At 46.5% G+C, this 25,289-nt stretch overlaps 1 protein-coding gene across 4 annotated transcripts; it reads left to right on the forward strand.

The window, feature by feature from the left end:
• Nucleotides 1-3,140: 3,140 nt before the first annotated feature.
• SVOPL (SVOP like) lies at nt 3,141-23,473 on the forward strand. 4 transcript variants are annotated; one of them, XM_416339.8, is made up of 16 exons: nt 3,141-3,221; nt 6,248-6,353; nt 7,174-7,265; nt 8,495-8,593; nt 9,186-9,257; nt 9,664-9,788; nt 12,009-12,072; nt 13,583-13,708; nt 14,458-14,586; nt 15,669-15,742; nt 17,605-17,807; nt 17,889-18,000; nt 18,427-18,508; nt 20,519-20,608; nt 21,015-21,128; nt 23,247-23,473. In XM_416339.8, the coding sequence occupies exons 2-16, from the start codon at nt 6,275-6,277 to the stop codon at nt 23,256-23,258; spliced, it is 1,473 nt and encodes a 490-aa protein (XP_416339.5). In that variant the 5' UTR covers nt 3,141-3,221; nt 6,248-6,274; the 3' UTR covers nt 23,259-23,473. The 4 variants fall into 4 exon arrangements, with proteins under 4 accessions (XP_416339.5, XP_004937912.2, XP_040514690.1 ...); XM_004937855.5 differs by having other exon boundaries at nt 21,015-23,473; XM_040658756.1 differs by lacking the exon at nt 3,141-3,221 and having other exon boundaries at nt 5,966-6,353; nt 21,015-23,473.
• Nucleotides 23,474-25,289: the final 1,816 nt, after the last annotated feature.

The following is a 25,289-nucleotide window of genomic DNA, read 5'->3' on the forward strand; positions in this document are numbered from 1 at the left end:
GGGCTGGACAGAGCCCTGGGCAGCCTGATCTGCTGGGTGACAGCCTTGCCCATGGCAGGGGGTTGGAACTGCTTGGGTTTTAAGCTCCCTTCCAACCCAAGCCGTTCTATGATTCTATGATTCCTGATACTCAGCTCCTCTTAAGAACCCTGCCTGCTGAGGGTTCCCAGCAGCATGAGAGCGGAGCAGTTTTCATAGGCCATGAGACTGCAGGGGTCAGCCTTGAGAGTCACCTTCCAGCTGCGTTGACAGAGGAGAACACACATCCCCAGGCAAAGCGGTTGTTCCTGTTTTTCTCTTGAGTTGCCAAGAAACCATAGTAGCATTGGACACTGGCTGCCAACAGTCAGGAATATTTTTCATTCTAGCAGCAGTTTGGATTTGGAGCTGGAGTTAGAGCTGAGAGAAGGAAGGATGGGTGCAGGTGTGTGTCCATGGTATGTGTGGCCTCATGGCGCTGGCTCTTCAGGAACGGGTAACTTGTGGTTCATGCTACTCCAGCCAGTCTCACAGCGGCTCAGTGTGTGGACATCGCCTTTGTTTCCTCACTCCAACCTAAATCATTTATTCCTATTCTGTAGAGGTTTGAAAGAAAAGCTGTTTCGAAGCAAGAAAGGCCAAGATAATTTGGTGCATTATCAAACAGATAAAAGCTTGCTTTATGAAACAGTAGGGAGATTTTCTGCACAAGTGCATATTTTATCCTTATTGCACCTTTCCACGTGATTGCAGTGTAACTGAGAAGGTGATTACCTGAAACCATTACCTGAAACAGAATACCTATTCCTTTTTGAGCTTCTTGGTGTTATACTTTTTATCTCAGGTTTATATTTAAAGCAAGAAAAACAAGTTATCCCATGAATGCTGCAGGTGTCAAAATTGTCTGTTGTTTACTGTACTGAACAGTGATTGCTGTGTCGAGATGGGGGAGGGCTGGCTAACAGTGATAGGACTAGAGGTGATGGCCTCAAGTTGTGCCAGGGGAGGCTCAGGTTGGATATTAGGAATTTTGGTATTTGGGTATTCTGGGGCAGAGCAGTGACAGCCTATTCCCCAGCACAGCTGCTAGGCTGAATGAGATCAGATTTTCTAGTTGGTGCTGTGAACATGGCCACCAGATGTAGTCAGATCCAGAAGAGATGGCTATTACAGGCTGGTAGGCCTTGGTACAACACCCTGTTGTCTTTGTTTGGACTTTACCCATTGGTGGAAGACGTGTGACTTCCAGAGACTTTACTGGGAATTTTTCACCTAAGAGGAAGTGCTGCTTCTGCATTCATTGCTAGGAAGGTGTTTATTTCTGCGGGCTGATGACATGAGTTATATCATTTTGTAGAAAATTAACACAAAAAAACCCTCAGTGAATGGCCACATAGGAGAGGAATGTGATAACAAAGTCATATTGATTTCAGTCACTCACACTCACTCTTTTTGGGTTGTTTATTCCTCCTCATTAGAGCGAGAGCTGTGTGTGGCCAGGCCCTCTTGTCAGGATGACCTGTGACATGGGAGATGAAGATGGCCAGGTCCCGTGTTCTTGTCCAGTCAATTGTGTCTGATGGATCAGTGATGATGGACTGGCTTGTGGACAGAGTTTTTATAGTCTTCAGGAGTTTCTTGGAGCTCGGCCTCTGGCTCCTGCAGCAAACAGCACCTTCCTCAGTGTTCACCCATGTGATAGCTGTCTGTCATGTCCCTGGCCAGCTGTGAAGGTCATTCTTCTCACCTTCACTCTCTTGTTTCTTCTGGAACTTTCATATATGCAGATGTTCCCATTTGTGTTCTACTACGACCGGTCTTTGCATTACTGTTACAAGTAATTAAAATATCATGAGGTTGATTTTTTTTTTTTTTTAAGTAATAGATACTATGCTTTTGTTCAACCCCAAACATCTGGGTTTGAAAGCACATCTCTGCAGCTGAGAGTTTTACTGGAATTTTGACCATTTTTTTCCCTCCTGCAATGAGAAGCTGGAATGCCAACACTTCAGTACCAGTGATTGCATGCATAGTGTCTGAGTTCTTGCAATGAAAGTGTAAGGTATGGATCCAGCAGCTTGGATCCTGCATTTAGTTTAGCAGTTGTCAATAATGGCTGTGGCTGAATGTCAGATCTTATTAAAAGGAAGATGTAAAATAAGGCTGTGAAATGGCATATGTTAGCTGACAGCAGATGCATTCCTGATGCTTGGAAGTGTGAAACTCAGCATGAAAGTTCCATGCTTTGATAAAACTCCTACAGCATTGCTGTCAGCATGGTGAACGTATTTCAAAAGAGAAGGGTTTGAGGAACTCTCATGGGAGGGAGACAAAAAACATCAGCTCCACTCAAGCCAACACATTTGAGAAATAAAGGTCAGCACGCACACTCCTAGTCAAGAGTACTTATCTATCATAGCTTGGATTTACTGGACAGCACAAGCTGCAGTATTGAGATTCGCTGTGTCAGGGTCAGAATCACTGTGAGCCATGGGTACTCACCGGTCAGGAAGTTTAGAGACATGAATCTGATGAACAGGCCCTGTTTTCTTTGTGGTAATGGCACCCGAACTGGCTTCAGCTGGCCTGGGGCAGTTGGTAGCTGCAGCAGCAGATGGGCTCTGCTCATGGCTTTGCACAGGGCAGCACAACCCCTTTAGCTGGGTGCTGGCACTGTGGGACCTGCTTTCTGAAACTTGGCACCTACAGTCTCACCAGTGTCGTGACAGGGTCAGCTCTCCACTGTCCACTCTCCATCCTCCGCTGACTGAGACTGAGACTCCAGCTGCTGCAGGAGGTGTTCAAGGACCATGTGGATGTGGCACTGAGGGATGTGGTTAGTGGGTATGGTGGGGATGGGTTGGTGGTTGGACGAGAGATCTTATAGGTCTTTTCCAACTTTAATGATTCCATGATCTCCCTCCTTATTCCTACCAAAAAACACGAGTGAGCACCATCATCCATCGTGGGCCACTCCCACAGTGACACCTGTATGTGCAGAGGGACCAGCAGATCTCACACTCCCTGTGACACAGGGCAGCCTCCCTGTGCCACCTACTTCTGTGGAGGAAGTGGCTGGGGAGGGATCTGACTGTGTCCAGCAAGGAGGAAATCTGACTCCCTAGAGCTGCATTCTAAACACACAGCAACACCAACATAACGAGGAAAGAAAACAGCAGAAGGGGAAGAAGCAGATGTAAGGGAGGAAAGGTCTGCTCCTCTGTGACCAAGACATTTCAGAGGTAAGAAAGCTTCACTCAGAAAAACCCAAAACCCTACAAAAACAAGAAATATAGTTGAACCTTGACTTAAGAGTGGGAGTATCTGATCATTCATACATCATATCATCTCACTGGTAGGACCCAGCAGTGGTTTCACTGCATTCTTGGTTCCTCCATTCTCATGGAGGACTGCTATTTTCCCTGCCAGCAACAGCTTTGGCACTGCTGTTTTTTGGTTCATGCAATTGCCATTTAGTATTTTCACTGTGATTTACAAATAACAGGAAACTCTTCCTCGTGACTCCCCAAAGAGCTGTGACAGACATGAGATGCTTCACAAGGGCAAGTAGGGCTGCAAGTGTTTGCAATGACTAAACTATGTTCTCCACAGGAACCCTAGGAGATTTACTGAAGACTTACATGTAAACCTGTCTTTTGGAGATAAATGCTAGTGCAGAGCATATAGTGTCAAGGACTTACCTGAACAGTGGCTTCTCACCTGCTTATGTGCAAGTGAATTTTGCTCCGGCTGCCCCAATAGTCTGGCCATATGGCAGATGAAGATGTATGGACCTATTTCTGGTGGTATCTGAGGTGCTACAGCAGCTGTCCCACCTGCTCACCCACTGCTGTTTGAGAGCTGTGGGGGTATCCCATAGGTGTAATGCTGACACCTCCAGGGGTCTCAGCCACCACAGGGTGTTGGAGATAGCTCTGCAGACTTCTGCTTGAGCACCTGAGCCTTGCTGATGGATCCTGTGCATGGAGTTCATAATTTCTTTCCTATTTTTGGAAGAAACTCAGTGCTTCCCAACCTGGTAGCATGTAATCTGGAGCAGTGAGCACCAGTCAAATGCTTCACTGCCTCTCAGCAAATGTTAGCAGGATACTCTAGCTTTGAGCTTCCATGGTGCTATGGCTTGCAGTCAGAGCCCACTAGGCAGGCATGGAGAAGGACCAGAGCCCAAGACTTCCCCCTTGTCCCAGGCATGCCCCAGCCTGGCCTGCTGGTGCCCAGAGCTGTGCATGCTGTGCGCTCTGGAGAGGTACAGCTGTTGATCCAGGCACAGCTGTAACGGGGAGGCTTACAGCAGGTTGTGTTTGCAGGACCTGATCATAAAGGACCAGACAAGGAGCAGAACAGGGCCCCAGGTTTTGTTACTGTGAAGCCTTTTGTGATTCAGCCACACAGTGAACCACTATCTCTCCCCGTGGGCTCTTCCAGACACTTTATGTGGTTTCTGTTGAGCTGGTTCAACCTGGAAATGATCTGCAAATGATGGCCAGCATGATCAGTTGCTGGCACCACGTGCTGCTGGCAGCTACCACTGCCTGCGAGGACGGTGCTAAGAGGAAGTAGTGAGCAATGTTGTGCACATCCTCTGGGATCCTGGGCTGTAATGATCTATAACAGCAAGGTCAGTGTATCTGATCCACCCAAATAAACTGCTATTAGCCCTTAATGACCTTCTAACTGCACCTCCATACAACGTGCCCAGATGGGAGCACTGTAACTCTGTGCTTTTTATGCTTATGCTGCCCTCTGTCTCAGATGAGACTTAGTACCTTTCATCAGATGCTCTTGGTCATTTCCAACCTGAGAAGTTCTATGATTAGGTGCACTGCTTGTCCTGCTCCAGCCCCCTGACTCCTGTGGGGCAGCACTGAACGCTTTCTCACCAAGTCCAGCAGCTCTGGATGGAGATCATTGAAGGAGAGGTTTTTATTAAACTAAATATGAGTTGAGCCCTCCCCTCCCCCCCCCCCCCCCCCCCCCCCTGCAAGAGTCACTGCGTGCTCTCAGCAGGATAGCTTGGGGGTTAAAGCTTGCTGTGTTCTTAATCCCTACCATAGGATTAAGATGAGCTTTTCTTACCAGGAAAAGCATCTGTGATCAGACTTAAAGAGGTAGCATTGGAAACCAGGAGAAAGCCAGCTGCCCCCGTTACAATGCAGAGCTTGTGGTTGTTTCTTGCTGCCATAAGTGGATGGGGATTGATGCATTGGGGTGAGGCAGAGGACCATATGTCCTGTGGGAAGCACTGTGCTGGCAGGGCTGGGCTGGGTAGGAAGGAGCTAGGTGTGTACTCCTTGCTAGATGTGCCATCCTTGGGAAGTCAGAGCTAGGGGAGCAGGCTAGGCAGCCCTGCTCCTCCCACTGGCTCTGCTTCATTCTCTTGCATGCTCTCAAAAGCCTGAGCAATTACAGGGTGCAGCACCTCTACAGCTCACTGGGCCCCAGCTCCTGAAGGAGACACTTCCACCTTTGAGAGGGACAACTTACTGTTCATCAATGTCAATTCTCAGCTCTTGGAGATGGTACAGCATCTTTTGGCTTTCTTTGCATGTCCAGACTGGGGAAGCCTTTACACACACTCTTGCATCTTCCCTCATTCTCTGGACTTTGCATGAAAACAGCCAGAGCAATGCAGTGACTGATTTGTCAGCTCAGCTAAGCTGCCTTGTGATGCCAGCAACCCTAGGGATCCCTACAGGCTTGGGACAGAGTGGCTGGAAAGATGCACGGAGGATTGCTCTCTACAGTAACCTGAAAGGAGGTTGTGGCGTGGTGAGGGTCAGCCTCTTCTCCCAGGTAACAGTGTTAGGATGAGAGGGAATGGCCTCAAGCTATACCAGAGAGGTTCAGGTTGGATATTAGGAAACATTTCTTCTCAGCAAGAGCAGTGCTGCAGTGGCACAGGCTGCCCAGGGAGGTGGTGCAGTCACCGTCCCTGGAGGTGTTCAAGAACGGTGTGGATGTGGCACTGAGGGATGTGGTCAGTGAGCATGGGCTGATGGTTGGTCTAGATCATTTTAGAGGTCTTTTCCAACCTTGATTCTATGATTCTATGTATTTTTTACAACAAACAAACAAACAAAAACTTGGGGTAAAGGTCATTTCCTACTAGTTCCCTGAAACAAATCTGTGTTTGAGTGTATCTGAATGCTTCCACACCAGCCCAGAAAGCTCCTTTGCAGGCTGGTTACAAAGGTGGCTTTGTGACCCTCCAGGGGTTTCATGATCAAATCCTGTCCTTCTCCAACAGTTACGGTGGATCCCAGCAGCAGCTGAGATGGCCACTGCACCAAAAGAGGCAGCAAACACTATTGCCTTAGAGGAAATCCACACGGAGGGACCGGAACCCCCAAAAGGTGGGTTTGTGTTGGCAGGACCAGAAATGCTGGTCCTCGTGAAGCAGGGTAGAGGCAGGGTTCTGGCACTCCAGTTACCTGGACCTCACACATCAGCTCCATACTTCTTCTCTCCCATCACAGCCGCTAAGCTGCTACCAGTGGCAGTGGAAGAGCCGCTTGTTTTGGTTTCTTTCAGCCACTGTTTTGTGTAAGCAATGTATTCCACTGATAATTCAGGGATTCTTTCATTTTGAGCTTATTCTTGGGAAAAAATATATATATATGATTTAATCCCAAAAGCATTTTGAAGTCAAAGCTTCAGCAGAGAATCATCAAAACAAAAAATGCTGGGGAAAAATTAATGATTTTCTCCCAAAATTTTGTACAGTCTCAGGATTTGCCCTGAGTAAGCTGGGAGATAAATGTTCTGACAGAAAAATGTACACAGCTCTGATTTTACTTAAATATGATGTTGAAAGTAGACCCTGAAAGCTTTCTGGCAGCTGTGTTTATAAATCCATCCCAGCCCTGGACTTGAGATCGTTGGTTTGTCCCTGTAGTGGGAGAACAAAGTCGGGAATAAATCCTTAGAAGACAACACTGAGCCCAGAGCCCATGGCTGTGCTTACTGCAAGTGGCAGTGATCCTTGTGGGTTTGGGGCAGCCCCCAGCCCTGGCCCACACCACTCTCGCCAGGGCAAGTGAGAGTTTCCAGGCTTTCTCCTGGCACAGCCGCATGGCTGTATGTAAAATGTTCCCATTTCATAAAGACCTGAGAATGTACTATTTGACTACTGATGGGGTTTTTTTTGTGTCTTTCTTTCCCACTTGTGTTCAGGGCAGAAGACATTTACAGTGGAAGAAGCTGTGGAAACCATTGGGTTTGGGAGGTTTCACATTGCACTTTTTCTCATCATGGGAAGCACTGTGGTAAGTGCCTGCAACCGACACCACCGGCCTGAAGAAACACTCCCCTCATTTTCTTTACTATTTTGCAATAACAGCTACAATCACCACAAAAACATACTGCGGCCCAGTTTGATTCACATATACCTTCTCAAACAGGATTCCTGCTTGTGTCAACTTTGGCCAAAATCAACATGGGCCAACTCTGATAATGAACCTGTTTCAAGGCAAAAGCAAGCAGGTTGACCCAGGGCATCCTGGCCTCGCCCCTGCCCTCCATCCCACTGCCTCAGAGGTTCAGGGCTACCTGGAAAACTTCCCAGGTAATGACATGCCAGGGTGCTGAGTTAAGAGTAAAATACTGGTAAAACATCTGGTTTGGAAACTGGAGCCAAGCGAGGGTGAAGGTGCGATGGGGACATAGCCACAGGATCACCACAGCTGAGGTGGGAAGGTCTGTAGCTATGAATGACGGGCTTATTTCTTAACCAATCCAGTTGCCAGGGGCAAACAGTCAGTAATTTTATTATTATTATTTTAATAACAGCAATTTTAAGAGATTGTGCTAGATGCCCAAATTCACAGACAGGTACTTAAAAAAGCCGCTTGTTTCCCGGGTGCAGTTGAAGACCTTCCACTTGCACATCTGGTTGAAAGTCTTTCCAGACTTTCTAGGCACACGCTCACTCTCAACAGTGACCAGAAAGGAGGTTATGGTGAGGTGGGTGTCAGCCTCTTCTACCAGCTCACAGCAATAGTATGAGAAATAATGGCCTTATGTTGCACGAGGGGGTTTTCAGGTTGGGTATTAGGAAGTAGTTCCTCTCCAGAAGAGTGGTGCTGCAGTGGCACAGGCTGCTCAGGGAGGTAGTAAAGTTGCCATGCCTGGAAGTATTTAAGAACCATGTGGATGAGGCACTGAGGGACATGGTTAGTGGGCATGTTGGGGGTGGGTTGGTGGTTGGACTGGATGATCTTAGAGGTCTTTTCCAACCTTAATGATTCTATACTGTACCTAGATATCCACCTTCTAGGTGCAGCTTCCTTCCACCCTGTCTCCACCCCCCACTCCCAAGTGAGGATGTCTTGCAGACCACACTCAGGGCTGAGACCATCAAGGCACCACAACTTCACAGAGCCTGTTTCAGCATGGTGACACTTCTATGACTGCAGGCTTGGCATAGCTAGGGGCCTTTCTCTCATAGGATCCTCACAGCTTCCCTTCTTGTTAATATGTATGCTTGTCCCTAAAGGTGGCCGAAGCCATGGAGATCATGCTGATAGCTGTTGTGTCCCCTCTCATCCGATGTGAGTGGCAACTTCAAGACTGGCAGGTGGCTCTTGTGACAACAGTGAGTGACTTGTCCTCCCCACACATCCACAACCACAACTACAGTGCCAATACAGGCTCCCATTTCCTGATTCTTTGGAAACCCCTATGACACTTTACTTTGAGGACCATACATGGCTCTGGCACTGCAATTTGTAAATGCTTTGTAAACAAATCAAGTGTAAACAAATCACTTGATTTGAAGAGCAGAGCTGCCTGGTGCTGCTGGAAGTGAGTACCCCACAGCTATTTCTAATTCTCCATTGTAATGCTATAATATGATGGAAAGTACAGCAATAATAGCAGAGTGGCACAATCCTGGGCTGCAGCAAACAAGAACAAGCCCAAATGCAGCAGCTGTGGATACAGAAACAAATGAAGAAAAACTTCTTACCTTTAGTAGGCCTCTAGTAGGCAAGGATCTCCAGCAAGATACCCTCACCACCTCTGCCAACCCTTAAATGAGGTCTGGGAAGGGATGGATCCTGGCTCCACCCCTTCCATCACTCAGGTGCATTGCATGTCCCTGAGCTCCCCTGGGTTGGCTCTGCCTTCCCACCAGATGCTCAGTCATTGTTTCAGGCTGTGACTTAGCATTTCTGCTACATCCATAGATGGTGTTTTTTGGCTACATGGTCTTCAGCATAGTGCTTGGGCTCCTGGCTGACAGGTATGGCCGCTGGAAGGTAAGTGAGTGCTGGGGCTGTATGTACTCTTCCTGAGCCCTCTGATAAGACAAACACAGGACCTGCTATTGTCTGTCCCCTCTATCTCTTTACCGTGCAGTGTATCAGTAGCACTGCTGCCAGGCGGGCTTGGCACATGGGGCTCAAAACCCTTCCAATACACCTGAGCCTTTCTCAAAGCTACCAGAAGCCAGGAAGTTACTCCTCCCATGAAGGAAAGATGGGCCACATGAAAACAAACTTTGTGGTGCCCATTTATGGCCCTTTTCTTTCCCCTTGAGCTCAGGGCCAATCTGGCCTCTCTCTTAGCTTGCACCCTGGCCTCAGAAAGCCTTCAAAATATTTGTTGTGCTATCCCAAGCAGAGAGGACCCTAGACAATATGACCCTAATTTTGTCCTTCGCAGATTCTGCTGCTCTCCTTCCTCTGGGGAGCCTACTTCTCTCTGCTGACCTCATTCGCCCCCTCCTACATCTGGTTCGTCTTCCTGAGGACCATGGTGGGAGGTGGTGTGTCAGGCCACGCGCAAGGGTAAGGCCATGCTTCATGCCTTATGGCAAGGACAAGGACAAACTAGCCTTCATGGGGAGGTTAGCAGCTTCCTCCCATGCTGGTGGGAACTGCTGGGGATCAGAAGGACACAAAGTGGGAGGGGAAGAGAGTCCTGAAGCACAGAAAGCCAGGCTTTTTAATGCCTTATTTTCTTTGAGAATAAGGGGGAAATATAATGAAAGCAAATGATTCTAAATCATCTGCAGTCAAAGGGGAAGGAATGAACAGGCAATATTTAGTGCTTGGTCCCCACTGCTTACCCCAGAGCATCTTTATTTAAGGCTGTTTCTATAAAATGAGAGCATGGCTCTGCTTTTCTTCCTCCAAGGAGGCATCCAGGGGCCCAGAGATCCCACAGCTCATTTTGGCTGACCTTGGCACAGCGCCCAGTTTTTCGTGCACTGCGCCTGATAAGCTGAGGCTGCGCAGTAACCTGGAGGAGACAGCCAGGAAGGGGCCTCCGAGGGGGCTGGAAGTGCAAGGGAGAGCAAATTCCCACATTGCCTTAAAGCAAAATGCTGTTCTGTTCTTTCATTGGGTCATTGTCCAGCTACCTAAATTGCACTTCCCAAGGACTCCTCAGCTCTGGGATAGTGGAAGGGGCTGGTTTGCATTAAGCCAATGACAGAGGTCTTATTAAGCACATATATTATAAAAACAATTAGACAGGTAACAGATGAGCAAAGGCTGCTTCCTTGTAGAGGTCGCAACAGTTCTGCTTAGGGTAGCAAATTCTTCTTGAACTGATGTAAAACCTTCCCCCTTAAATTAAACTTTTTGCCTTGTCAGGCTGAAAGTGTGGAAATGTGGGAGGAAAGGAGAAAATCACTGTATTAATAGCCACTTCACTAGAAGGCTGACAAAATAAGTGATCTCTTTTGACTCTGTCAGGGAAACACAAGCAACTTTTCAGCATATTCTCTAGTTCCTCAAAGCCTGTGCTGAAATTCAGGGCAAGAGGCTGTGGACTCTCTAGGAAGTGAGACAGTGCCCTCCTATAGCAAACCTCTGGTGGCCTCTCCTTCACCTCCCTTTGAGACCCTGTGAAGATTGGTTTGAATGCACACTTTTTTTCCAAACCCACTGCCTAAGAAGGACAGCACAAAGCAGCTCGCACTGACTCAAAAGCCCTTTGTCAAAGCAGAGTATAGGAGGCTGGTACTGCTGGAGGCTGGAGGCCAGGACAGGGCAAAGCAGGCAGGAGGAACTTGCAGCTCCTCCCCACATTGGTGCTGCATATTTTATAAAGCACCTCAACAGCTCAGATGATGGAAAGGGCCAGTATGGATCTCTACCCCAGTGATGCTGTTGATTTTATATCTCCCAAAACACATTCAAAAAGCAAAGTGTTAAAGAGGAGACATTTCTTTATTTCTGTGCAGAGTGCCAGGTGGGATATCCCCACAAACCAAGTTCCACAAGTCTTCTTGTGGAAGCACATCACTGGCTTCTATTTAAGTCATGAGTTTTCAATATATGCCTACCTTACACATAAGTCAAACCTACCCACTGCATATTATCATAGCATCTTAGAATCATTTGAGTTACAGGGGACCCTTAAAGGTCATCTAGTCCAACTCCCCTGCAATGAACAGGCACACCTACAGCTACATCAGGGTGCTCAGAGCCCCATTCAACCTGACCTTGAGCGTCTCCAGGGATGGGACATCCACTAGCTTTCTGGACAACCTGTGCCAGTGCTTCACCACCCATATATTCAATGGCATTATGCAACTATAAGTTTATATTAACATATTTGAGTCTTCTGTGCTTGTGTGGAGCTCTTCAGTGGTTGTTTAGGAGGTATCCCACTACTGACTTTATACATGGCTGGGTTTTCTAAGGACCAATCTCTTCTGAATTGTTACTGTTTCGGACATGTGCCTCTATTTCAAGGATGTCTGTTCTTACTGTTCTTATTTATGAAAATCTTGAGAAGGAACACCAAGTCTCAGGAGGAATGTTCGTCACAGATAAGCAGGACATCTGCAACTTAAAAGCAGAACTTTAACCTTGAGGAAATACCTCAATCAGACAGAAATATCAAATAATTAGTTTTGATACATCAGTGGAAGAGGGGTGGTCCCTCCATCTCCAGGCATCCACGCTGGATGCTGGTTGAGCCAAACAAGTTGTTCTTTGATTGGTACAGAAATTGTTGTTGTCTCTGTCCTTTTGCCTTGTTCCTCTTTTCATTAGGCTTATCATAAAAACAGAATTTCTGCCCACCAAGTACCGAGGATACATGCTGCCCTTATCTCAGGTAAGAGCGTGCGTATTACTGTTTCTTCTCATTCGTAGTCCTGGGAGATTTGCTGTGCTGCTGTTTGGAAGCCAGATCTCTGACAGGCTAGAATATCTGCATTTGTCTTGGGTTGAGTGAGTGCCTCCTGTACCATGGAGTGTGTGCTGTGCATTATTAAGGATCCACACAGACAGCTGCGTGCAGAAGAGAAGCTATCTCTTCTCTCTTAATTGGATCATCCCAATACTGCGGGGGGACTTTGAGTGACAGCCGACATCCGCCCTTTCTGTTACCTGCTGATAACTGTGCTGCCTGCCTTAATGGGGTCAGTGCCGGTGGGCTGTCACTCAGGAGCCCAGGCTGCAGCAGGAGTGCGTGTTTTCTCCACTGGGAAGTGGAATGCAGTAGTCAGTGAGGGGCTACTCAAGGCAAAGAGTGCTTATGGCTTCTCCTGCACTCATCTCACCTTTCATTGGAGTGCATTGGGCTCTCTCCAGCATTCACAGCAGGAAAAAGGTTTGTGCAAGCATGAGCCAGAAGCAAAGTGGGCTGAGGAGGGGTCTCTGATCAGGGCAGCTCAACATCTCCAGCTGGGTTGTGTTGGGATCTCACGTAAGGTAAATACAAGCCATTGGGACTGAACTGCGGTGATTATGTGTGATTAATGAGGTGGCTCCCAGATGAGGCCCTGGGCAGTGCCTTGCCTTGCAGGCCTCAGTTAGGCCTGAGATGTGCTGGGAGGGCTGTGACCACCCTTACAACATGACTGGGGTGGGCCCTTACTCAAATTACTGCCAGGAGCACTTTATGCATGTGCAAATGTTCTGTGAAAGCCTCGCAGAAATCATTAATTCATCTGGCTATTGAAACGAAAATGTTGGTATAGTCTTGGTGGAAGGGGTAATTTGCTTTTCATTAGTGTGTTTGAGCCCAGGGATTTGTTACCGAAGCACCACCAGAAGATCAGAAATATATAAAAGGGCACAGTCCTGCATTTCTCTCCAGAAATGTGTTGTTTCTGACCATAGATTACTCATGAACTTGCTGTGGCTTGTCCTGCTGGAGCTCCTTCGTGTGGTGCCCCTGAAAGGGGCTCTTCTCCTGATGGTAACAAGGGAACCTGCAGATCTGGGGACAGGTTCCCCATCGGTACAACTTGGAACAAGAGTCCATTGGAGGCCCACCAACCTCCAACAGTGGAAATCTGTCCCCTTTTTGCCTTTAGCACTTACACATCTGCTGCATCCCCACAGAGGTTCAAATGAGAATTCACAGGCATGAGTGTTAGCAGAGATGTGTCTGGAAGGACAAAAGAGGCTTTAAGTACCATGGCAGCTACAACAAGTTACCTGTTTTTGTCCAGAGCTAATTTGGACTGTCCTCAGACATCCCCCCCCGGATTCTCATCAGTATTTTTCTCTTTCCTTCATCCCAAACTCATCTTTGCAGACAGCAAGAGAATGGATGAAAATAAGCAAATTGTTGCCATATGTTCACGCCTCTTAACCCTTTCGTTTCCCTTGGAAAGGTGTTCTGGTTGGCAGGATCCTTGTTAATAATTGGTCTGGCATCGGTGGTGAACCCAACCATTGGCTGGCGGTGGCTGATCAGAATCGCCTCCATTCCTGGCATCATTCTCATCATGGTATTCAAGGTAGGAAGAGCCTCTCCTTACTTCCCACAACCACTGACCTGGCCTCCCCCCGGTCACCAAGAGGCATCGGCCTTCACCTTCTCAGCCAACTGCAGCTTCCCTGGGTCTGCTCACTCCTCAGAACGACCTGCCTCGGGCACGAGGACCATCTTATTTTTGTGGAGTGACGTGAAAAATACTTAAAAAGAAGTTTCCTTTAGTTAATATTTCATTAATACAAAGACGTTTTTAATAGTTTAATCCAGATATAATTTAATAAAAAGGCATTTTCTTTTGGAGCAGGCAACAGGAATGGGTGAACATTGAGAATGCTAGTAATGAATGAGTTTGCTCCTAAATTTTATCCATGTCTTTCTTCGTTTCATGATATCTTTGTTAATTTTTCTAAAACTTTTACTTGAGTTAATAACAGGTGCCTCTTCCCCTCTTAGAACTGAATTATTTATGCCTCTTCCCATCTTAGAACTTCATTATTTAAGGCATAGTTCTATTAAACCCATGTCTTTGGTTCCCTCTCTGGCAACTGACTGTGGCAGACCTCCAGAAACCGGAGCAAGGGCAGAGTCAGTCCTTAATAAGAGAGCAGGGAGATAGACCATGCAGTTCCAGCAGTGGTGCCCTGGGGGACAGCTGGAGAGAACATAACCCTGCACTGATCTTGTCAGGCTCCTGGGCAGGATAGGGGATGCGGGCAGCACAGGCTGCTAGGAAGGAGGCAGGAGGGCTTTCTAATACTGCTCCACTTTCAGTTCATACCTGAGTCAGCACGTTACAATGTGTCCACGGGGAATAATGTGGCTGCCCTGGCTACGCTGCAGAGGATAGCCAAGATGAACCGGGCAACGATGCCAGAGGGAGCGTTGCAGGAACCTCCCAAGGTAAGCTCAGCCTGCAGCATTACCTCGCCCCATTATCCTGTCCCATCCCATACCATCTCATCTCATCTTGTCTCAGCCCCTCTTGTCCCATCCCATCTTGACTCATCCCATCCCATCCCTGGTCCACTGGTACCTGGACACAAGGATGTGAACAAGGCGACCAAGCACATCTCACTTCACATCTCTCCCTCACCATGCCTGGCTTCCTTCCCAGGAGCTGTCGGCAGTGATTATGAAGATGCCATTTTGCTCTGAGAAAGGCAATAATATTGGCTCCCAAAAAAGAATCAGATTTTCCACTTTCTTTTTCCCCATGATCTTCATTTTCACAGGATGAATATCACGCTGAGAAAAGGTTTGCTGCCTTTACCACAAAAAGGACCCTAAACAAAGCGCTTCCTACCACCACTGGCTGCTCCCAGGGTGTCTGCAGCACAACAGGACCCTGGTCCTGCCCATTGGGATGTCCCTGGAGACTGTGGTCATAGGACAAGGCCCTTCTGCTGGTCCCAGTGCCTTCCCCAACCACCAGTTCCACCTTTTCCAAGCAGCCTGGGAGCTGAACACTTATCTTGTCCAGGGCCCAGCTCTTTTAAGTCCCTTTGCTGGACCTCTTTGCTGCTTATTCAATCCCACAGGCACCAAGCATTGTCCTCAGCAATTCATGAAAGATGGTGCCATTGTATTGGAATTAATTAGGATTAAGACTTCCCTGTCTTTTAATTGAATTTATGTAATGGAACCACATTGGCTACGCACAGGGCTTTGCTTAGACATGCACCCTTCCAGGCTTACATCAGTAATGAATAAAAAATAGAAAGGCAACCCCATACCTGTCCCTGTGAACTTGGAGTGGTGTGTGGGAGGGATTGTGTGGGGTTCTCTCTTCTCCTCCCTCCTTGCTTTGCAGTATGCCCTCCCACAGCCATCTTCTCAAAAGGGGCTTCCTTTCTGGAGGGTGCAGTGCTGTCTGTCCATGCCAGGAGATGCCCAGGGCGAGTGTACTGAGGCCTGGGCACCAGCTGCTGCCACAGAGCATTTGCTCCAGTGTGAAAGGTGCCTTTCTACCACATTATTTGCAGGAAAGAAGGGGAAGATTCAAAGACCTCCTCCACCCCAAGTACCTAAGAACCACTCTGCAGATATGGATCATATGGTAAAGAAAGTTATATATATATATTTTTTCTCTTGCTTATAATTCCCTCAGGACTGGTTGGCTTGGTCTACCCACACTGAGCACCATGGTGCCCTCAGTTTGTTTTTGCTCCTTGTTGCCAGTTTGTTCATCCTGAGAGAAGACACGTGCACGGTCCTCACTGTTAGAGGGCTCAAACAGAAACTCGATGACTGGTACCAGTGCCACAGGCTGGGGAAATGTAAGATTGCAGAGAGACGAGTTCCATTTTCCTTGTTCCCTATAGCTGTATGCATGGGTAATATATGTTTCACTGACTTTGCTGTCTGGAATGGAAATGTATAAATAATGGGTCCGTGGGAACTCATTGACCCAAAATCTTGCTAAGCCAGGCCTTGAATATTTTATGTTTTTCCCATCAACTTGTATGACTGTTATGAAATATCTTTTTGTTTCTTAATCCTCCTTTCTCTCCTGCTCCCCCAGGAGGTACTGGCGTGTTCTCAGGTTTGTGTCCCTGTCTTTGTGCCCTCAGCATCCCCATGTCCCCAGGCAGCTCATTTTGCAGCCCACACTCTGCAGCTTGTTTCCGAAATTGCCAGGGGGGATTAAAAAAAAAGTGAAAATTACTTCTCAGCCTGCTTATGATGAGGTGTATGCTGAATTATTTGACAATGACACAGCGAGGCTGCCACTGCCAGTGCCCTGTTGTTGGCAGCAAGCCTGGGTACGGTGTGAGCCTCTCCAGCTGATGAAAACTCCCTTGGAAAATCACTATACAGAAACAATGGAGAATAAGACACCCAGACAGATCCCACATGTGAGCTGTAAGCATTGGGAGTTCCCTGCGGGAAAGGGCAGTATGGAAATGCCTCCACTTACAGACAAGTGATCAAAGGGGCGCACTGTCCTCTGCGTGACTGCAGCACTGCTACCTCCCAGCCTGGAAGTATCAGGAGGTTGGGTGGATGCTGGACAGCACATTCCTAGCTGGATCATCGCATCTCCTGCCCAGAGGCAGCAGTGCTTTGCAGTGCAGCAGTCTACAACCAGCACTGAAGGTTTCATTTCATGGCTTCTTCGCTCATCCCTTTCTTTCTTAGGGTAAAACAGAAATGATAGGAAGGGGAAAAGACCATGCACACATGCAGCGTTGCTGTAGAAATGCATGGGTGAGCTTCATAAAATCATAGAATCATTATGGCTGAAAAAGACCTCTAAGATCACCCAGTCCAACCACCAGCCCATCACCACCAGCCCACTGACCTCGTCCCTCAGTGCCACATCCGCATGGCTCTGGAACACCTCCAGGGATGGTGACTTCTCCACCTCCCTGGGCAGCCTGTGCCACTGCAGCACCACCCTTTCTGAGAAGAAATATTTCTAATATCCAACCTGAACCTCCACTGGTGCAACTTGAGGCCATTAACTTTTTTCTTGTTGCTGTGATGTGGGAGAAGAGACTGACCCTCACCTTGCTACAGCGTCCTTTTCAGATTGCTGCAGAGAGCAGTAAGATCTGCCCTGAGCTCCTCTTCTCCAGACTGAACAACCCCAGTTCCCTCAGCTGCTCCTCATCAGGGAGCTTGGCAGTCCTGTCTCCTGCTGCACAGCACAAACCAGTCTTATTGGCAAGCAATCAGTGAGCTGGGAGCTGGAGTGGGTTCCTCCAAGGAAGAGGTGTTTGGACAGAGGTGGCAGTGCTCTGCCATGTGCTGGGTGACTGCTGACCTGGTGGGTGTGCTCAGGCTCGGGGTGATAGATGAGAGTGCCAATCAGTGTGGCACTGGTGTGTACAGGGGGTTCCTAGGGCACGTCAAACCTGCTGCATTCCAGTGCCATTTTCCTTGCCTTCCCCACCCACACCACGCTCCTCCCTACAGGCTTGGCATAGCTTTTGCTTACTACGGAGTCATCTTGGCCAGCGCTGAGCTGCTGGAGCGGGACCTGGGCTGCACCTCGAGGACACCACCCAGTGAGAACGCCGGCCCTGTCTCAGAGGAGAGCCGCAGCCCCTGCTACTGCCACCCCTTTGGCCCTTCTGCCTATCGGACCATGATCATCAGCACCGCGGGGGAGATCGCACGTAACCTCCTCTCCCCTTCTTGTGCTCACTGCAAAACTGAGAGCCCTAACACCTAACGTTATGGTCTCTCTTCTGTCTCAGTAAATCCCCTGAACATTCTCGGCATCAACTTCCTCGGCAGACGCCTGAGCCTGTGCATCACCATGGGATGTACGGCACTGTTCTTCCTTCTCCTCAACGTCTGCACATCCAGGTAACTGCTCAGTTCCATGAGAGCTGTAGTTACTGAACTGACCTGGGGGAATTTCTAAGAAGGGCCCCATTCAAGATGGCAGAGGTAAACATCTCCTGAAGCCCTGTAAATGAGCCCCTGTCAGGAGGGTTACAGCCATTCGCTTAGGCACCAACTGTTTTGTTGCCATTACTGTCATAATTTCCAGTGTTTTCTGCCTTATCTCTAGCCTGAGCATGCCTAGCTAGAGATTTGCTTGCAGCTTCTTTATAGCAGTAGCAAACATGCACTGTCAATGGACTAAAAAAAAAACCCACTACACTTGCCAGCAACCAACTTTCCCTTACTTCAAGCTTGTAAAAGCCTTAGCATAGTGAAAACATATCAGGCTGTGTCTCTGTCACTGTTCAGTGACACTAATGCTTTGTTTCACACTGCTTCTTTTAGTGCAGGCATGACTGGCTTTCTCTTCATGCTGCGTGCCTTGGTTTCAGCAAACTTCAACACCATCTACATTTACACTGCAGAGGTGGGTCCTTCTGAAGGTACTTAAAATCACAGCAGTATTAAGGTTGGAAAAGACCTCTAGTATCACTGAAAATCCTACTGCCAGCCCATCACACCATGCTCAATAACCATGTCCCTCAGTGCCACATACTTGAAGTGCCACAGCACTTGAACCTGCTCTGGGGCATGGAAGACCATTAGCCAGGAATGCTGCCATATGTATTGACAATCTAAGAGTCAGCTTCCCTGAACTGAGTATCTCTGGTTTCCTGACCACTCCGTTTTCATATGTGGGATCAGAAAACTAGCTGGAGGTGACAAGAGCAGGAGTGCCCTTCTGGGCCACTTGTTTTTCAGCTACTACTAAATGTTGTTTCTGAGGATGTTATACACTATCACCTTCCAAAAATCTCAGTTTTCTCTCAGTCCCTGTGAAGTTAGACAATAGGTTACCACTGACAGGAACATTTTCCAGCACTTACACTAGCTGATGTAGCTAGTATATGAAGTTCTATTCTCACCTAGTGGAAATTGTTGAGTTCTGTCTGCAAAGTTTTAACCATTCAGAGAGCATCACCTTCACACTCCTTCAGAGTGATTAGTCCTGTGGGTTACCTACACATTGCTTTTGTTTAAAAACACAGTTGTGTGGAATTTAATTTCTTCCTTTTAAGACTGAGAGAAGTGGTAAGAAGCTGACAGCAGTAGTTAGCTGGGTTGACCTGATAGTGTGCCATACTTCTTTTTATAGCACACTATTTTTAAGCATGTGTCGGATTTTACTAAATACCAGCTTTTTAATAGTCTAGAATTGGATGCAGTTGATGTGAAAACCGTTGCTGAAATAGCCACACTGTAAACCACAAATGCACAAGATTTAATCAATGATCAAAACCAAACTTGGAAATACTCTTTCCAGACACATGCCCAGACTCTTCTGGAACTACTTTACATCCTCTGGCTTGGCTCAGCCTTATTTAAACAAAGGCTTAAATGACAACACTTGCTAGAATCTACTGACATGAATGGGCTTTAAATTAAGCAAAGCATATACTGAAGTGTTTTATTGACATGGGTGTTAGGGAGATGTGAAAAATATACAAAGCACATTAGGACATCAAGCTGTGTGATGTGGTTGACATGCCTGAGGGACAAGATGCCATTCAGCATCTTGTCTAGACATCCTAGACAGGCTTGAGCAGCGGGCCCAGCTGAATCTCATGAGGTTCAACAAAGGCAAATGCAATGTCTTGCAGCTGGGTCATGGAAACCCTCACTATCAGTACAAGCTGGGGGATGTAAGGATAGAGCACAGCCCTACATGTTGTGACAGGACAAGGGGAAATAGTTTCAAACTGAAAGAGGAGAGATTTAGATTGAATGTAAAGAAGTAGTTTTTTACAATAAGAGTGACACTAGAACAGGTTGCCCAGAGAGGTGGTGGATATCCTGTCAAGGCCATGCTGGAGGGCCTCTGAGCACCCTGATCTAGCTGTAGGTTCATGGCAGGGGAGGTGGACTAGTTGAACTTTAAAGTTCCCTTCCAACTCAAATGAATCTATGATTCTGTTTCTCTAAGCCTGGATGTGTCCTGTCAGGATTTCCCTTCTTCCTTCTTCTAAACAAAGGTGCTGTTGATGCAAATAAATAGGCTGTCTTGAAGACTACAGACAATCTCCTTTTCTCCTGCTTTCCAGACACGTAGTCTGGCAATATAAATTGAATTCTCCCTTTAGCACCCAGCCTATGGTCTGTGAGTTTGGTCTGAGCAGCCCAGTGCAGACGAAGGAAAGGTATCTGTGTCTGTGTTGCCCTAAACTTCTACTTTGGGCATGAAATGGCAGAATTGCAATGGCACGAATGAGACACAAAGGAATTTTTAAATCTTTTTGCATCTTCTCCCACTGACTGCCCTTGGTAATGTAATGGGTCTACATGAAGAAAAGAGGAACATAAAAAAAGGGGAGTGGAATGAGAATACATATTGCAGATTATTGTTGCATTAATCTGATTTCTTTCTGACCTGTGTCAGGTTTATCCCACCACAATGCGAGCCCTGGGGATGGGAACCAGTGGGTCACTGTGCCGTGTTGGAGCTATGGTGGCACCATTCATATCACAAGTAAGAGCACCACTGACAATGTCAGTAAACCTTTTGCCAAATATTACCATCAAACACAGAGATGTCCCTGAAGTTAACAGAACTGGGGGAGGCATTCGGTCTAGGTGGTTTTCTGGTTTCCTTTTCCAAACTCATTTGTTCTTTATCTGATATTTATACAGAGTACTTGGACAGTCTTTGCAGATGTGGACCTGGATAACCTTCCCAGAGTTAACTTGCTATTGTCTGTTTGCTGCTTTCTGAAAACTCTTAGATTCATGAGTGGCATTTTCTGGACGCTGCTGAGTCCCTTAGGCATTTGCAACCCGTGGTCCACTCTCTAATTCCCAATTAACTGCTGGGCTCCCACAGCACTGAACAGATGTTTGAACTGTTTCTTCCTTTCTTTCTTTCTTTTAATCCGCAGGTTCTTATGAGTGCATCTTTCCTTGGGGCCCTGTGTCTTTTCTCATCTGTGTGTGTTGTGTGTGCAATCTCTGCCTTCACGCTACCCATCGAGACCAAGGGCAGGGCACTGCAGGTTTGTATGGGCTCTCCAGGAGCTTCTCCATGCCTACAGGCTACCTAGAAACAGTGAATCTTGATTCAGCCAGAAAGAACACCAAAATCTTCTGAAGGTTCATCAACCAAAACAAGGACTGAGAGATAAACAGAGGAAGGTGCTGTTGTAACAACTGAAAGCACTGTTACCCCAGTTGCCTAAACTCATTTCTCATGTAAGAACAAACAGGAATGCCTGTTGTAGCCACAGCTCCCTCGCTTTGGCGTGTTAGCTTAAATTAGTGCAAGCCCTACTTTGCTATCTCTGATCCCCATCTGTAGTTGCTGCACGTATTCTCCTCTGCCTCTGCTGCAGGCAGAAAAGATAGCAGCTAACAATTAACACCTTCAAGTACTAAAGCCACTTTTACACCGAATTCAAGTCAAAAGCCCCTGCTCCATTAGCCCATTAACCTAAACCCTTGCGGCTAATGTTTCTTATGAAGCTCTAGAGGGAATCAGACAACACTAGGCCGAAAGATCAAGAGGGAAAGTCAGTTAAAGGCAATTTAGCTGTAAGAGCACGGGAATTTTCATGTCATGGAAGAGGCACGTTGTTTTCCTGCACGTTCTTCTGCAATCTTACCCGTACAAGCCAGAAAATCATAGGATTTGTAATCCACACTCTTTAGCAGCCTAGGGCCAGACAGATGTTTGATGAACCTGCTTGATATGAGATTCAGGACCAGACTAAAAATATACATATACAAACACATACATACATGCATTATATGTGTATACACACACACAAGATCATTGGGCCACATCTTAGGTTTCCACAAGGTACGTGGGACAGTTAACCTTAGGGTTTTTGAGAAAGCATCATATTAATAATCAACTGCTTCTTCAAATGACTATCTTCTTAAAAATAAGGGCTAGCATTTATGATGTTTTAAAACGTCTATATGAAAATCTGTAGAAGATTGGGAAAAATACACAAATTAAGAAAGGAAGTGGAAAAAGTAACTTCTTCCTTTGTGCAGAACTATTTGTGTACCATGAAAAGTTGGCATCAGATCTAATATTCAACTTGCAAATGCTCCTCTAGTCTCCCTTTTAGAGATCACTGTGTGTGCAAAGCCATACAGGCACTGCTGAATTGTGGCTATTGGACATATTGTCCAGGGGTGTCACACAGCAGCCATCCAGTTCATGTAATAATTTAAATGCTTGATATGAAAGCTCTTGAACATGGCAACATTCAGTCCTATGGCTCCAGACAATCACTTCATATCTCAATATCAGGTTTAAGCAAAACAACCAAATGAAACATCTTGTGGAATCTAAAATGACATTTAAAAGGCATACAGACCATGGTCTGGCTGGCATTGTCCTCAATGAGTGAGGAGCTGTGTTGCTGAAGGTTCTGTATTGTGACAGATACTATTCACTGGTGACACCGAGTGTACCCTTAGCAAGTTTGTGGATAGTACCAAGCTGATAGTGTGGCTGATACTCTTGAGGGAAAAGATGTCATCCAGAGGGACTTGGACAGGCTTGAGAGGCAAATGAGAACCTCATGCAGTTCAATACGGCCAAATGCCCCAATACGGGTTGGGGCAATCCCAAACATCAGTATAGACTTGGGGGATGAATGGATTGACAGCAGCCCTGTGGCGAAGGACTTCAGGGTGCTGGTGAGTGAAAAGCTCAACACGAGCCGCCAGTGTGTGCTTGCACGCCAGGAAACCAACCATACCCTGGGCTGCACCAAAAGAGAGATGGCCAACAGGGTGAGGGCCTAAAAGAAGAATGGAGAAAGATTCAAAAGCTGTGGATACCCCCTCTTTGAAAGTATTCAGTCAGGTTGATCTGGGCAACATGATCTACCACAAGGCATCCCTGCCCTTGCAACCAGCTGACCTTTAAATAGCGTTCCAAGCAAAACCATTCCCTGAGTCTAATCTATATCTGCTCCGTTTCAGTTTATAAGGACAGCATCAGTTTATTCTTAAAGTAGCTACAGGGATTGCCAATGAGAGGCAACATTTTTTGGACATATATTGAAATGGATATTATTTTCCCTCTGTGTTCATTTCTGTTGTTTTTCATGTGCATTCATATGGTTTTTGTGTGTGTGTTTTTTCTTCTCTCTTAGCAAGTAAAATGAAAGCGTTTGATGTTGGACTGGGTACAAAAGAAAAAGAATCCTTTGGAATCCATCATTTCCTGTGAGCCACATTTGATGTTGATTGCTTCTCCACACCATTTCCATTATATAAAAATGCAACTGATGAGTGTAAGAGCTATGGTTTGCACAGACAAAGGGTGGCTTTCTCAAGTACATCCCCCTTCTTATGATTCAATAAAAATGTTTTCTACCCATCTCATGAAGAGGAAGACTCTTTACTACCAGTGCTATTACTAGTGTGGCGCCACAAAAAAATAAAGTGATTAAGTGGACAAAGAAATAAAAAAATACACAAAGAAGATATGGGTTTTGCCATAGCAGCTTGGGAGGACACAATACTTACCCTTAAAAATCAAAATATCATTCCTCAAATATTTGTTCTTACCTCACCTGCATTAAAAGCTAAGTTTAACATCTCCAATGTTACTGCACTGGTAATTTCTGAAGGTCCTTAGGGCGACATTCAAAACTACAAGATGAAAGCTGAGTCAGATTTTTTTCCCATGGATTATTTAAACAGAGGCAAGATCAAACAGATCACTGAAAAACTTGTCTTGTCCTTGTGCCTCATGGTAGCATGCAGATGAGGTTCTCAGGAAGCACCTGGTAAGCACAGGTTACCAAATTTAAGTTCTTTGGTGACCTATTTAATCACTTTCTTTACTAAGGCATTTGTGATGTTGCAGGCTGACAGAGCTATCCTGATCCATCTTGTTTAAGATGGCAAACCAGAGTAAAGCACACACATCACTTGCTCATCCGGACATTCGAATCTAACGGCGATGGTCTGAATTGTCAGTTTCCATGGCTCCACAGTCAACACAAGACTCAGCCAAGTGATAGGCTGGCCAGCAGTATGACTGGCTTCTTGGTCAAGTGGCATCTGCATTGCTTATCACAACCTCTTCCTCCAACCTAGTAAAGAACCGTGTACAGCAAGTCTTTTTTTTTTGCTTTATACATTTTTCCTATGTGCACACAACTGGCGCTCGATGAAAGGGGAAATGGACTGATGTGAAGTAATTCCTTCTAGCTTCTTTCCCACCTCCATCTCAGGAGATGTCTATTTTGATCTATAGCACTGCAGATTCTATAAACAGTTGCAGTACTAGAAGAAAAATGTCTGAATGAAAAACAGACTGCAGAATAGTCTTATATACCCTTAACCACATTCCCCAACAAAACATACTGTGACTTGTGGGGTGGGTTCTTTCTGGATAAACTATTTTCAATTGGTTCCACTGTTGCTGTACAATTTTTTCAAAAAGGTTTCCTTGTATTGAAGGGAGAATCAAAAGCAGAGAGAGCGGCAACTGGACTGCAAGAGTACATTAACATTCCACTCCAGTATCTCCCACTGAGAGAACAACTTGTAGATGAAGCTACATAGGTGTCTAACTTCACCTGTAAATTGCACTGAGCATTCTACAAAACTTGTGCTTGCAACTTAAAGTCTAGAGAAACACTCATCAGCTTTCTCTGGAAGCATAGTTAACCTGACAGAGTATCTAGGACTTTTATAACATTAGATGTCGCAATGACAGAGCCTCTCATTTCTTAACTCTGTGCTTCTGCAGAACGCAGTGATTGTGCCTATTTTGTTAGAATGGTCTCCCTCACCATCCTGTTCAGCTACTTCGCTTTCACTTCTCATTTTTCCCTGGAACTCTGGGATGGTAGAGCTCCTGTACAAGCAACTCCCTTCAGGTAATTAAGAATAACAACAATGAAAGAAGGATAAATCAATAGCTACTCTAGGAAGCTCAACACCCAGCTGAACCATCACAGCATTTCAAAAGCTGTAGTGACTGTCCAAGGCCAGCTGCAAACACAACTGAGAGTTTAGAAATGTCCACAGCATTTAAATATGCAGGGCCGCTCTAGGATGAAGGCAGGTGGACAGCTTCTCAGCTGATAAAAGCAAAAGATGTGGCCTTTTGCTGAGGGTATGTGTACAAAGCAGGGAGCACAAGCAGCACTTTTGTTTAGGCTTGCAAGGATCTATCCACA

The sequence above is a fragment of the Gallus gallus genome, chromosome 1, assembly GCF_016699485.2.
Source record: "Gallus gallus isolate bGalGal1 chromosome 1, bGalGal1.mat.broiler.GRCg7b, whole genome shotgun sequence".
Classification (NCBI taxonomy): Eukaryota; Metazoa; Chordata; class Aves; order Galliformes; family Phasianidae; genus Gallus; species Gallus gallus.